General features: G+C 43.7%; 1 protein-coding gene and 1 long non-coding RNA gene across 10 annotated transcripts in view; one reads left to right on the forward strand and one right to left on the reverse strand.

Moving 5' to 3' along the window:
• The window catches only part of LOC144040761 (uncharacterized), a 28,074-nt gene extending 16,250 nt beyond the window's left edge, over positions 1-11,824 (forward strand). Inside the window, exon 3 of the long non-coding RNA XR_013289844.1 lies at positions 10,549-11,824. This is a non-coding gene — a long non-coding RNA (uncharacterized LOC144040761). The remainder of the gene's footprint in view (positions 1-10,548) is intronic.
• Positions 11,825-12,449: 625 nt separating this feature from the next.
• abcd1 (ATP-binding cassette, sub-family D (ALD), member 1) overlaps positions 12,450-14,763 on the reverse strand; it is a 62,917-nt gene continuing 60,603 nt past the window's right edge. For all 9 annotated transcript variants that reach the window (XM_077555213.1, XM_077555211.1, XM_077555212.1 and 6 more), the window contains 5 exons: positions 14,279-14,363; positions 14,088-14,213; positions 13,886-13,973; positions 13,613-13,768; positions 12,450-12,631 (listed from right to left, as the gene is read on the reverse strand). In XM_077555213.1, the coding sequence (XP_077411339.1) occupies positions 13,637-13,768; positions 13,886-13,973; positions 14,088-14,213; positions 14,279-14,363 (431 nt within the window). In that variant the 3' untranslated portion in view covers positions 12,450-12,631; positions 13,613-13,636. The remainder of the gene's footprint in view (positions 12,632-13,612; positions 13,769-13,885; positions 13,974-14,087; positions 14,214-14,278; positions 14,364-14,763) is intronic.

Genomic DNA, 14,763 nt, shown 5'->3' on the forward strand with positions numbered 1-14,763 from the left:
AAACGATATAGCCTCATCTACTTCGTTGTCTTTCAAAGCTGCGTAGAGAGCAAGTAGGAGATGCGCCTGGGCGTTGGCCAGGTGTGCTACCACCGTCGCCGCGTTGTACGACTTAGTGACCAGTTCGTCCATCCAGTGCCACTAAGGGCTAGGGCATCTCACAGCCTTTCTAAGGGCCTCCTCCGGGGGGATGATGAGTGAAGCCATAGAATACTCTACATTAGGCATACGATTCAAATAAATAGGATTCAGAAAGCGCATATTTGCCAGGGAACGGCCGTCCGCCAGGAGCGGAGGATAAACACTAGAATTGGACCAGCAGGAATGAAGGTCTGTCAAAAAAGAACGAGTCATTGAAAATGTTAGCATCCATTAGCCTTTTATGCTAGCGGACTTGAGTTTGCTAACTAGGATGGCCACTTCCATAATGTCAAAAAGGAGGACATATAGTGCAGTTCACTTTTCACAGCATCGCTGTTTCACTGATTTTTTTAAATGAAATTTTGTATGTATTATTTTTTACAGTAATGTACCTATTATATAAAATGTATGAAGGTTTCAACATTGAGAATGTTTAAAAGAGAGAAATATGAGAAAATGTAAATGCCTCGATGAGAAAAGTGTAGAAACTGTGTGGTGAGGGGTTTTAAGCCTTATAACATTTATAATAAATGTAAAACATAAAGCAATAACTACTTCGCAGGTTTCATTTATTGCAAGTATTTCTTGGAACCTAACCCCAGCGGAAAACGAGGGAACACTGTACATCAGACTCGCGGTGCTTGATACTTTCAGCACAGCTGGCCAAGGCTTTCCTCCACCCGTTCCCCCCAAAAAAACAAAAAAAAAACTTGTTTAACGTCTTTTAACGTCTATGGCGCTCCTCCGTAGGATTTTACTAAACGTTATTTAACGTTTTGGGCAGTCAAAGAGTTAATGAACGGAATAACAATGCAAATTAAATATAAAAAGAAAACTTGCAACCCAACTAACTAAGATAAAAGAAGGTAGATGAAAAAGGTAGATGGGGAAAAAGATGGAAGCGTCTGGCCTGTCAATTCTTTTATGTTTGAATAAAAGCGTTGCACCAGTAGTATATGATCAGATTGGAATGGAGGCGCAACTCACAAACTGATTCAGTCGCACGGGAGCGAGAGAGACACGAGCGTCGATCCTCGGTTGAATGCTGGAATGTTGCAGCAGGTCTCCGGCTGCTGGTCAGGTGCACGTGCAGCATGGAGGCACGGCCGGTCCTTGGCTGGCGCACGTCCAGCTGGAATGCTTCCCGGGAGTCTCTGGCTGCTGGTCGGTGATGCACGCGCGGCCTGGAGGTCTGCAGGTCCTTGTGTGAGCGCTGCGGGGGCGTCTCGGACTCACGGCTGGAACAGACACGCGCGTTTTGGGGATGCGCAGTGTGTTTGCGAGTCCTTGCTTGATACGCGTTTTGGGGACGTGCTATGTGACTCAAGTCCGGGGCTCAAAGGAAGAAGCCGTGTGGTGTCACCCTCAGCAACCACGTTACTCGTGATGATCAGGAAAAGTTCATGGGGCCAGACGTGAGGTGGAGAGAGAGAGGGGAGTTGCAGGAACGGGAGAGCCCTTGAGCAGTTCAATGGGGAAGAGAGTTCAGGAAAAGAGTTCCAGGAAAAGAGCGTAAAGGAAAAAAAAGAGTTGCAGGAAAAGAGAGAGAAGTTCCTTCGCGCGCTTGATTTAAAGATGTGTCAGCAGGGGGGCCGGGCCGTGGTCTCGGTCCTTCCGTGCGCATGAAGCAGACTTGGTCGACTGAGACCAAGCTTTTGGGATAGTATTAAATAAATTTTGGATCAGAATTGACAAGCCAGATGCTTCATTTATCATTCTGAACACATTTCAAACATTACCGCAATCATAAAGTTATTGTAGAGTTAAGTACATAGAGTCCGTGTATGTCCCGAATTATGTAGACTTCAGATTAATTAGGATTCTTGAGGATAATCCATAGTGACCGTTGGAGGGCACTGTTGTACCATACACCTTCCATGGGGCATTGTTTCCCAAAAAAACACATGGCTAATTCTTGTGGATAGGCCAGACCATAAAAGATGGTCTGGGGACTGCTTATCAGACAGGATTTAAGGTCTGTCGGAGCTGTCGTATGCGTTTCCTGGGGGTTATAAAACAAAGTCCAGTCCCTGCTGGAGTCTTTTTGAACTGAAAACACAGAGTTAAGACACACACACACACATTCCCCAGGGGGAAATGTTTAAAAAGGCACATACAATGAAAACATTGTTACACATCCTTGCTACAAAAATACAAAATAAAAAAAAATTTTTTTTTTACATTATCTGCAAGTTAAAAGTATAATAAAGAAACAAATTCCAACACTTCGGGGTACGCTCCAACCGCCTGTTTTAGCTAAAGACATTACCAAGCTTTTTTCGCCAACAACAAAAAACCTCTCAAAAATATGTTACTTTTGTTTACTGATAAAATGTCTTTACCCATCTCGAAATGTGAGACAGACTTGTCTATAGCTCTGGAATCTGACTTTTGGATTCAAGTTTGTGAAAACGTATTTAAAATGACAAAACACACAAATTTACAATTTATCCTATATAAAATTATTCATAGAACATACATTACTCAATATATGATGAAGAAAATGGGACTCTCAGACTGCGACATTTGTCTCCAGTGTTTACAAAACACTACAGACACTTATTTTCATGCTTTATGGTTATGCACGGTTATGTATTTTTGGACTTAAGTCTTAGAAAAACTTTCCACTATCTTGGACTGTAGGATATCTTTATCTCCAAACTTGTGTTTGCTAGGTGACCTAACAACAACTGACTTACCACGTAAACAATTTCAATCTACTCTTGTAGCCCTTACTATCGCAAAAAAAACAATTCTTGTTAACTGGAAAAATAAACAAACTCTGAATATCGACCAATTGTCTAACCTCCTCATAAAGCACATTTTAATGGAAAAATATTTGCCTCAAATAAAAAAGAAATATCAAAATTTATAGAAACATGGTCTACGTATATAGAATATTTTAACCTAAATCTGGTTACTTAATTCTGCCTGTTAGCGAGAGCCACCACATCGCGATAACTTACATTGCTGTTTCTGTATTTGGCAATTTGTAACTAATGGTTGTGTTTTTATAGTCAGGAACCCAGTTGCTGCCAGCAGGATCGAGCAGACTACATCAAATGACACCTTACAGTCACCAACTCCTCAAGATTCACCTCCAATGGGCACTAAGGGATAATATTCGGAATCACTGTATGCCAGTGGTGTTAAGTGTATAGGTGCTGTCCCCCCTGGCTGAGCGTGGGCGGCTCTGCCCCTCTGTTGGCTGCTGGGTGGCGGCTGCGTCTTGGCCGTTCCCCGGGTCTCTTGGGGGGTGCTGTACTGCGGTGCTCTCCCTGGTGTCCAGGGTGGCACCGCCCCGGCGCGGTCGATGGCTCCCTCTCCCCCTTCCTCCCCCTTGTTGCCTCTCCTCGCCCGTCCTCCGCCTCCCTGTCCTTTCTCCCTCGTCACCTTTCCTCCTCCTGCCCCCCTCTCTCTGTGGCCCTTGCCCTCCATGTCGTCTCCCAACTGGGGAGGGGGGGGGGGGGTTCTTAGTTGTGTCGGGGTGGGGTGCCATCGGTTGGGGCAGACCGCAGTATTAAGCAGTGCTGCGGTCCCCCATCCGTGTCCACACCGCGCCCCCGTGCCCCCACTATTTTTTTTTTATGCACCACATACACTTACTGACATTTCTGGGAGACAGGTGGATCGGAGCGGGGGGATATCATTTCCCTCTGCTCCATCTCACCTGCTCCCAATTTTAATGCACCACACACACCTGGTGCCTGCCATGCCCCGTCCTGCTGCGTTGGGGGCGCTCCTGGGTTTGCTCTCGGGCCGGTGGCCCCTGCAGGGCCCGGGGGTTGTCCCTTGGCGCCTAGGGGGGTTATGCTTGCTCTGTCCTGGCCGGGGTTGACGGCTCCCTTCTTTGGCGGAGGTTTTCATGCGTGCCGGCGTTCGCCGCGCCAGCATCTATCGAGGTTCGGGCACGGTCTGCTTCTTCCTCTGGTCGTCAGCCAGTGAATCGGTGGAGGCTGATGTCTGTGGGTCTCGCTCTGCTTCATCTGTCCTTCCTTCTTTTCCTCAGTCTGTCCTTTTGTCTCTTGAGGTGTCCCTGGTTTGTTGGAATTTGGATGTTTCTGGGGTTGGTGGGGGACTCTGATTGGTAGCCCGGTGGGTAGTAGGTAATGTCTGGTCGGGGCTGGATTTCGCTGTCCTTTCTTTTTTTTGGTTCTTTCTCGGGTCTCCTGACAACCTCACGACTCCAGCTGGATTCTTAAGTATTTGGTTTCGGTGAACGGTATGGGATTTTTAATAGGTTTTAGGTTAACTAATGAGTACACACTCACACGCACGCACACATGCACACGCACACACACATACATACATACTCACCCACATACAAAATAAAAATAAAAAGAAAAAAAGAGCAATGATGATGACGTCAAATCGGTAAAATTACCGAATGAACAATACTGAGCTCTCAGAATGGTAAAATAAAAAACACAATGTAACGCGGGCACTCCTTTGACGGTATGTTATAGGAAAAAACATCCCTACTACGCATCGTGTCGTACATGTCTGAGAAGTCATTGTCGGTGAGACCAACTACTAACCAACTTCATGGTTTCATAAAATAAAATATCAGACATATTACAAATACAAGCAGGAACAAATCTAACTAAAAAGCAGTATTTATAATTGTGATTATGTAAATGTCATTGTACTTTTTAGACATTGTTTGTGCCATCAATCGCAGTGTACAAAATGTGGATCACTCTGATTGGCTGTTTAGCTAGAAAATGCAAATAATTCCTCCACTGGGCGGAAGACTTCCACTGGCTGATGACGTCACGCCACGGAAATTATTACGCATGCGCATATTGCAGTGCAGACCGGTGTACATCCATCGTCTACTGCTTATCCAAGGTCGGGTTATGGGGGCAGTAGCTTTAGCAGGGAAGCCCAGTCTCCCCTCTCCTCAGCCACTTCAACCACATAGTCTCTCCAGCATGTCTTGGGTCGTCCACGAGAGACATAGTCTCTCCAGCAAGTCTTGGGTCATCCACGGGGCCTCCCGCCGGTGTGACAGTTGGGTATATTTTTTGTGTGGAACTTTTTATTTTCCATTTTCACAATTGACACACCATTACGCTTAACCGATAAACAAAACAAACACCTTAATCAAAAGAATAAAACTGACTTGGAGAGAAAATATTAAATAAAATAAAATGCGTACACTGTAAGAATTCAAACATCAGAGTTAAATATTCCAAGACACATCATTCTGCTTTCACAACCCATTCTAAAGAGAGTCCAGATAAGACACCACATCTTTCCATACACGAGTAAAAAGTCTATTGTCATTTGTCTCGCAGTCATTTGTTCCATGGTGTAAACCTGCTTCAGTCTCTGTCTCTACTGTGGTATAGTTGGTGCAGAAATAGTCCTTCAATTCACCGTTATCATTTTCTTAGCAATCAATAACAGAATCTGTAAAATATACCTTTGTCTTGAATCATATTGACCCTTTGTCACATCTCCAAGTACGTACACCACCGGATCTAACGAAACATTTACTTTTACAATTTTTTCACCTTAACATTTTTCCAAAATCCTTCAATTATAGGATAGTCCCAAAAGATATGTAGATCGTAACCAATTCCCCCACAATTCCTCCAGCACCTATCAGTTAAGGGTGCCTTTACAAACATAGAAATCCTAAGAGGAGTATTAAAATACCTAATTTTTAATTTCCAATCGAATTCATTCCATAATTGACTTCTCAATCCTTTGTGACTGTCCCTACACAACTCTTACCATATATTGTCTTGAATTATAGTATTCAGTTCCATTTCCCACTTTTCCTTGATATCTAGTGTATTTAATGAAGTATCATAACATATCCTTTTATATAAATGAGAGAGATGTTTCTTATTTGGACTACCTGACTGTGCCACAGAAATGAAATATTTCTCTACTTTGTTTGGTCTTCTACTTAGTATCTCTCGCTCTTTATGATTCATAAGATAGTGTCTTATTTGAAGGTATCTGTATAAATCGTTAGGTTCAAGCCCAAATTGTTGTTTAAGTTATTCAAATGATCTGACCATTGTCCCATTAAATATTTGATTGATTATGGTAAGGCCCCTATTGGCTCATTTACGAAATCTCCCATCCTACAATGACAGGGGGAATTCTGGGTTCTCCGAGATCAGCATGCATCTTGAGATTGTTTCTGGCATCCCTAGTTTTTTCTTAACCGTTTACCACACTTTAAAATTGTGTTTAACCCACTCATTCTCAATTTTAAGCCTATCGACTGCTTTAATACCCATAAAAGGTAGTACCGCCAATGCAATCCCCTTTGTTGTACTTTGTTCTATTTTATACCACCCTGTTTCTTCATCTCTGGTAATCCAAGACATTATTACAGTCAGTTGGGCAGCCCAATAATAGTGTTTTAGGTCAGGTAAGCCCACCCCTCCATAATCTTTTGCCGTGGTCAAGATTTTGAGTCTTATTCTAGGTCCATTGTTTTGACAGATACATTTACAAATTAAATTATTCAGTGTCTTAAAAAAAGAGACTGGAACTCTTGTGGGTAAAGCTTGAAATAAGAAGAGGAGTCTCTGAAGTATTCATTTTTACTGTTGCTACTCTGCCAAACAAAGACAAAGGGAGGACCTCCCATCGTGTCAAGTCATTCCTTATTTGTGTTGTTAATTTAACATAGTTAGCATTAAACAATTCTTTTGGACGGTGAGTAAGAACTATCCCCAAATAACGAAAACCCTGTTTGGACCAGCGAAATGAAAAGTCTGTACTAAATTGTACTGGCCAATTTCCTGAAAGGATCATCGCTTCGCATTTATTTTGATTAATTTTATATCCCGAAATTACTCCGTATTCATCCAAGCACTGCATAAGTGAACAGAAGTCAGTGGATTCTTAATGAAAATTAAAATGTCATCTGCAAAAAGTGCTACCTTATGTACTGTTCCCCCCCTCATCCCCTGTATCTAATCTTTTTGGCGTATTGCCTCTGCCAAGGGTCCTTCCCCTCTTTATGTAGGACCGTGATAATTGCTTCTGACCATGAATCTGGAGGATTTCCTGACTTCAAAACATAATTGTACACTTTACACAACAAGGGTGTGAGTTCACTCTCCAAAACGTTACAGTATTCTCCTCCGAAACCATCTATTGCCGGGGTTTTATTATTTTCTAATGTTGCTATTGCATCCTTAATCTCCCACTTCTCTAATTGGTTCTACTAATTATGTTGCTTCCTCCTCTGTCAACCTAGTCATTTTCAGGGATTTTACAAATCTATTTATGTCATCTTTCCTAGATTCTCGAGTCACACCTTTATACAATTGTTCATAATATTCTGCAAAAGCTTGTGATATTTCTTTAGGGTGTGACTCAATCTGATTAGTTTCTGGGTGTCTAATTTTAGAAACTATCCAATTGGATTGTGCCTTACGAAGTTGGAAGGCCAGCAATCTACTTGCTGTATTTCCCATTTCGGAATATTTTCTACTCAAGAACCTCAGTGCCCCTTCTGCTTTATATGTCAAAATCTTCAACCTAGCCTCTTTCAGCTTTTTGAGTATCTCCTCTTTGTTATTTCTTTCATGTTCCTTCTCCAATTGTTCAATTTCATACTTCAAATCAAGTTGTTTAGCTAGCCTTTGCTTCTTGAGTCGAGATCCCAGAGATATAATCTTCCCCCTCATCGTAGCCTTTCCTGCATCCCATAACACTGAAGGAGAAACAGTATCATTGTCATTTCGGGCAATATTTTCAGCCAGGGCTGATTGAATTTCTTGTTTTATATGAACATCTGTTAGTAAAGAAACATTAAGTCTCCAATATTTAAAAGTGCTATCGGCACTCAAGTTAATTTCCATAGTAACTGGGCTATGATCTGAAATTGTTATTGATCCTATTGTATTGCTTTTTACCCTGTATATGTGGGGTTTTGAAATTAGAAAGTAGTCTATTCTTGAATAGCTTCCATGTACCTGTTACATGAATGTGAAATGCGGCCAGATATCCACCAAACCCAACTCTCTCATAATATTAAATAAAGTTTTTGACATTCTAGATTGCGGGTTCATCGTTGTGGGTAACCTATCTAATGTATTATTTAATGTACAATTGAAATCTCTCCCAATAACAATGATACCATTTTCCTCCTCTGCCAGAAGGTCTCCAATTTTTTTTGAGAAATTGTGGGCAATCTTCATTTGGTGCATACTGTATATATTAAGGATAGTTATTTACTGTCCTGCAATCGTTCCCACCAATATCAAGTATTATTATCATTTACAGATTTGTTAAAAAGGATAGCCACTCCTCTTTTCTTCTTCCTTCCATATGATGCACTGTTAACTTGGTCCACCCATTCCCTTTTTAACTTTATGTGTTCTGGTTTGGACAAATGTGTTTCTTGTATCAAAGCCACAGCACATTGCATTGACTTCAACTGGCTTAAGATCCTCTTCATTTTTATTGTGTTGTTTATTCCTTTTATATTATAACTAACAAAGTTAAGGAGTGTCATCATTTCCAAATTGTGTCAAAATGTGTGACTGCATATAGAGGAACATATATTTGAAAGGCAATATTTAGCCACCACTTTGTACGTATGTGAGAAATCTATAATCAACAAAATATGTCTAGGGGAATCTAAAAATAAAGCAAAAAACATAAAAATAAGTTGAACTTCCAACCTACCAACCGAACACACCTCAGATACCATCCAAACTGTGTTCGGTCCCCACCCTCGGTGGGGCAGAGAAGTGTGACCAATCCTCTCTGTGGGAACACGCACATGTGCAAGAAAAAACTATAAAAAACTAAAAATCAAATCAAATAAAAAGCTGCATTCACAACCAATATCCATCCGGACTTAACCAAAGCTACGTTAACTTTCAGTGACAAGAATGACTTAACATCATTTAATCCATTTTTTAAAATTTTTTATAATAATGACAAATCTGGTCTGACCTTTACTTTTAAACAAGTTTTAGTCTACCTTGGGACTCAGAAGTAGTTTAATCTTCCCCTTGTAGAAATGCTTTGAGGTCTGCTGATGACGTCGCCCAATTTTTCTTCTTCTTTGTGTTGCTCCACCATCCTTCCATCAACTCCTCCTCGATCCTGTCCCGCTCTCCGCCACGCATCTCGACGCCCAGGTCCTTCAACGTCGCTGCAGCACTTGACAATGTGTCAAAGATCTTCTCTCCTGTGCTTAACTTGAGTTTCAGCCTTGCTGGATACAAGCAGTTTGCTTGTACATCTTTCTTCTTGAGTTCCTTGATGATTTCACAAACCTTTGCGAGTCTCTTTTGAAGCTCGGAGAGTAATCTTGATCAAAAAAATATTCTCTTGTCTTGAAAGAAAGTTTGTCCCTGGCACCATGCTTTCCTTATAACCGCATCTTTAACCCTTGCATCCAAAAATCTCACTATGATCGACCTGGGAGGTGCTGCTGGATCTTTAGGTTTAGGTTGGAGTGAGCGGTGTGCCCTCTCAATCTGGACCTCCAACTCAGGTGGAAATTTCAGCACTTTGTGTAGTAGATCTTTCACGAACCCAGCCATATCTCTCCCCTCACTTCCCTCAGGTATCTGAAAGATCCTGATATTATTTTGTCTCATTCTATTTTGGAGGTAGTCAAATGCAGCTGAGAGTTTAATGTTGCGGTGAAATATGTACCGGAGAGCCCTCTGTTGGCGGTTTGTTGCGTCCTCAATCATGCTCGTCCTTTCATCCAAGGCGTGATTCCTGTCTTCGTGTTCTCCTATTTGTTGTTTTACGTCCGCCATTACTTGTTCCAGCCTTTCCAGGGACATTTTAGTTTCACTGTGGCTTTCTTGGTTTTCTTTTCGGAGTTTCCTCATCTCCTCCATTAGCGGCCCCACTTGTTCCCGTTGGCTTTTGATGTTAGCCTTGCTATTAGCAGTCAAGCTAATGCTACCTGGACTCGGCGGTCTCCGTTGTTTATCATCTTTTTCTTTTGAAGCCTCTTGTTTGCTAGATCCTCTATGTCTCGTAGACAAATGCATCGTATACTTCTTAGTCGAATATGGATATATATATAAAAAAAAAGCTAGCTTCGAGACATGTGTTGAACATATTTTCTAGTTTGTATTTCATGTTTTACAAGTGCTCAATGTGCCCCGCCCACCACGGGCAGCATGCACAGTCAAGTCGGTGATATATCCTCCAAAACGCAACAAGATTTTGCCGCGCGGGCAAAAGGCTATATGAGCATTAACATATCCTTCACCTCTGTGTGTCTTCCCTTCCCTGTGTGTGGACCAATCACTGCCCTCAGCCACTTGTGTTTCACCCAGCTGTGTCTTGTTGTGTCAAACCGTGTGAGTGTATATGTGCTGTTTTTGTTCAGTCTGCGTGGGTGTATTGTTGTTGTTGGTGCCATGTGTTGTATGTGACTGTCTTGTATTGTAGCCTTGCCACGTCTTGAAGCCAAGCAAAGACAAAGACAAAGCCAAGCCAAGTTTCGCCACATCCAGTACTGTTGAGCCAAGCCAAGTCACGCCCTGTTAAGGCAAGTCCGGTCCTGTCACGCCACGCCACGCTCAGTTCAGTCCAGTCACGTCAAGTCCAGTGGTCTTGTCAATAAATCACCACGTTTACACATTCCCTCTGCTTGTTACTGTGCCTTCTTGCAATTGGGTCCACTATTTAGACTCTACCACCAAACCCTAACAATGTCGACCACCCTGTTTTTTTTTCAGTGGTCCCTTCCAAGTACATAAACACACTGAGACCCCTACATGGACACCACGTGCCGGGTACGTGCCCAGGGTGGGGTGTCAGACCCTTCCGTACAGCTTCTGGGGTTCGTCAAGGCTGCGTGGTAACTCCCAATGTCTTTAACACAGCCATCGATTGCTGGATAAGTCATGCCTCCCTTTGCATCACAGATCTGGGCGTCTCCTATCACTCAGACTTCACCGACCTAGACTACACAGATGAACTCTTTTTCCAGAGCTCATAGACGCATTCTCCAACATCCTCCCTATCTTGTCTGAGAAAGCATCTCTCTTGGCCCTGACCATCGGCTGAGCCAAAATGAAAATCCAGTCGCTGTCTGACTTCCTCCTAAGCCCTTCCCCCATCCATTAGGGTTGGCAATGAGGAGGTAGCCTCAGAGCCAAGGTCAGCTCCAACTGTAAGTCAGACCCAGAGGTAGTTTGAAGACTCAAGCTGGCCCGTAGCGCCCTTGGAAGGCTCAGCAATGTCTGGAGAAGCTCCAACATCAATCTGACCTTCAAGCTCAGAGTCCTGAACACCTGTCGTACCCATCCCTCTCTATGGATGCAAAACCTGGACCCTGACATCTGTGATGACCCGCTGCCTCTATACCTTCCACCACTCATGCCACCGCAACATCTTAGGTATCCGGTGGTCTGACAGAGTCACCAACGAAGAGGTGTACGAGAGGGCGGGGGCTCGTAGTACGCTATCTGCCCTCATCCTGAGGAGAAGACTCCAGCTTCTTCACGTGGCTCGCCTGGATGATAGGGTACCAGCGAAGAGGGTCATCACGGCAGCCTCACAGCCTGCCCCAGCAGGATGGAGCTCACGTGGATGTCTCATTTGGATGGCACAGATGGCGGCCATCCGCCCCGTGGACCAGATTATAGCCACAGCCCAAGATCGTGTCAGCTATGGCAATGGTTGCTTTAACCAGTCAAGCTAGCAGAGGTGGCAAATCCAGGTCCAGAAAGTAAAAACCCTGCAACAGTTTAGCTTTAGCCCCAGGTGCTAGTGAGCTAGCTAACTAGCCCCCCGGGTGGTTGTTTACCTGCTAGGGAGCTAGCTAGCTAGCACGAGGGGCTAAAGCCAAACTGTGGCAGGGTTTTTACTTTCTGGACCTGGATTTGCCATTTCTGCAAGCTATATAGAAAAACACGATTGCTTTGATATGTTGTGATGTACAGAACAAACATAAACTGGGTGAAATTTGTAGTGTGTAGTTCTAATAAACAGTATGCAGGCAACTCAGCAGGTGGTAACAGGCACCAAAGTGACATTTTGGGTTTTTATGTTGTTCCATGACTCTCGGCTGGCCTGGGAATGCCTTCGGATCCCACTGGAGGAGCTGGACAAAGTGGCTGGGGAGAGGGAGTTCTGGGCTTCCCTGGTAAGGCTACTGCCCCCACGACCTGACCCCTGATAAGGAGTGGAAAATGGATGGATGGATGTTGTTTTAAGACTTATATATGCACATGCCTGTGCAGGGGGACAATGTACAGTCAACATATACATTGTATCTATGTATGTATGTGTTTGTAGTGTACACAGGAGGGCGTGTGGGTGACAGATCTTGCCGCACACGAGTCTAGCTTTTCAAGCTTTTATTTTTAAAAGCATCTTAGAATACCATCTGTCTTCCATCATTCAGTAAAAGTAGTCATTGGCCAGCTGATTTGATTCTTTTTTTTAAAAAAAATTAACAAAAACATTAAAATTGTGTCATTGAAAGACAATCTTTCGTCACATCCCGTCGAATCTTATGAAGAACCTATAGGGAGAGACAACTGGAAATTAATCAACACAATAAGCAAAGTGCGCAGCGCGGTGCATTATGGGTAGGCCGGCTGGTAGCCTGCTACCAACTTGTCATTGAAAACTAATGGAGTCTAACGGGAGAAGCGCTGATTTGGACCATTTTAACCGTTAGAAAGTTGATGATATTTTTATTGAATCTGTTTTAAATATATATACGAATAGCAGGTCGTTACTGACTGCCCTCTGCCGGGACACGACAGTTAAGCCTATTTAAGTCATTATTTGACTGAATGTGTGCACTTTACCGGGAGATGGACCGAGGACATAACACTGGGACGCGATCAAGACGGGTAGGAGCTTTCTTCACTGAAGGGGTCAAATTGGGGCTAGAAGCAGGTTCTTAAATGACTGTCACTCCATTAGTTTGATTACATGTAGATCCGCTAGCAAGCTTGGTGATGTTTCTGTCTGTTCCCTTACTTTCAGGATATTGACAAAATAAATGCCTTTAAAATAAATCTATTTTAGCCTCTTATTCGTCCGTTTGGATCCTTCTTTTCTGTCTGGAAATTGGGAAGAGTGAATAGAGGTTTACAAGCGTACACTTCCGTCTTCTCGAGCTTTGCAATGGTCCCCCCCGATAAACTCCATTAGGACAATTAAAAATGGCGCCAAGTGCACCTGTCGTTTTGTCACTTAAGGCTGAAAGTCGTTTAAACAATGCTTGCAAGCTTTAAGGTGTGCAGTTAAGCAAACACTTTCAGCAGTCCATTCGCCACCATTCAGACGACGGCTTTGTTTGGTAGCAAGTTTTTTCTTAAACTTGATTTTCACGCATGTGCAAACGTAATGCACCCTTCACTTATTTACTGATTGCAGCTAGTGTGATCAAAGATAGTCTCTACTAAATTCTTCAGAAAAAAATGGCATAAGTCAAAGCGCAATAATGTGGCAGTGCTTCTTGGATCAGAGACCGTGTCAAAAATTGACGTACCCATCATCCTTTACATGCCGTCTCTTAGGAAAGAGCAGCATTCTGGTCGGGTGGCGTTTCCCCATGCCCCTCCCCCAGCAAGCAGTAGAGCTCAGAAAGACGCTGCTGCATCTTGGGGATCCCCGACAGCTGACTCTCTAGACGCCGCTTCTCTTCCTACAACAATGATGGTAAAAACAAGATAAACACCCATACCAAACAATAACTTCTTCCTGCTTATGACCATCTCTGAGAGGCAGCAGTGTTGCTGTTGAAGAGGATGCGCACACTAACCTGCAGAGACAGACGAGTGGTTGCATCCAGACGCTCAAAGCGCCAACCACCTTCTCCATCAAACTGCAGGATGTGAGAGTGGTACTTCCTGTTGGAGGGAGAGTAAGTGTTAAGAGTGTGGCCTCAGATGGCTGCCTAGAGCTCTGCTCCCCCGTTGGCTGGAATCTACACTAATCCACTTTGCGTGCGCTCATGTTCTGACCAGAGGGAGGGTCTATGGGTGATTGAGAGCAGGGATATCCCAGCCTCCTTTGCAGCCTGGAAGATGCTTCCCTCCACATCGACACTCACTGCGCTGGTGCATTCATCCAGCAGCGCATAGCTTGGCCTATGTGACAGGGTTGAAAGTCATGCGACCTCCTCCACAGCATGCGTGTGTGTTTAGGGGCTCACTTGTGGTAGAACATGCGAGCCATTCCCATACGCTGCTTCTCTCCTCCTGACAGGACATCCTTCCAGTCATTGACTGACTCCCAACCTGGCACAAACACATGCAACAAGTCACTGGCTAGACCCACACACAAGATATATACAGATAGTCCTCTAGTTACGAACATCCGACTTACGAACATTCACAGATACGAACAAAGGCTGACTGATGTCTACAAAAGCTGTATTTTGCTCGCAAGTTACTATTTTTAAGTGCGCGCCACATTATACATTACAGTATTGTACTGTAGTGCCCCTCTCGACCACAACCCCCGCCGAGCAGCACCGCGCTATTTGCGCATTTCATCTACCTCTCTGTCCGGCGATGCACGGCAAAGCAGCCATGACGCACGCACTCTTCATGCACCCAATATTGGCGTTACACTGTGAGTACATTTCAGGAGCTCTCCTAGAGGATATTCATGAGAAGCGGCCCTCACTCGTCTTCT

This window comes from Vanacampus margaritifer, chromosome 1, assembly GCF_051991255.1.
Source record: "Vanacampus margaritifer isolate UIUO_Vmar chromosome 1, RoL_Vmar_1.0, whole genome shotgun sequence".
Lineage (NCBI taxonomy): Eukaryota > Metazoa > Chordata > Actinopteri > Syngnathiformes > Syngnathidae > Vanacampus > Vanacampus margaritifer.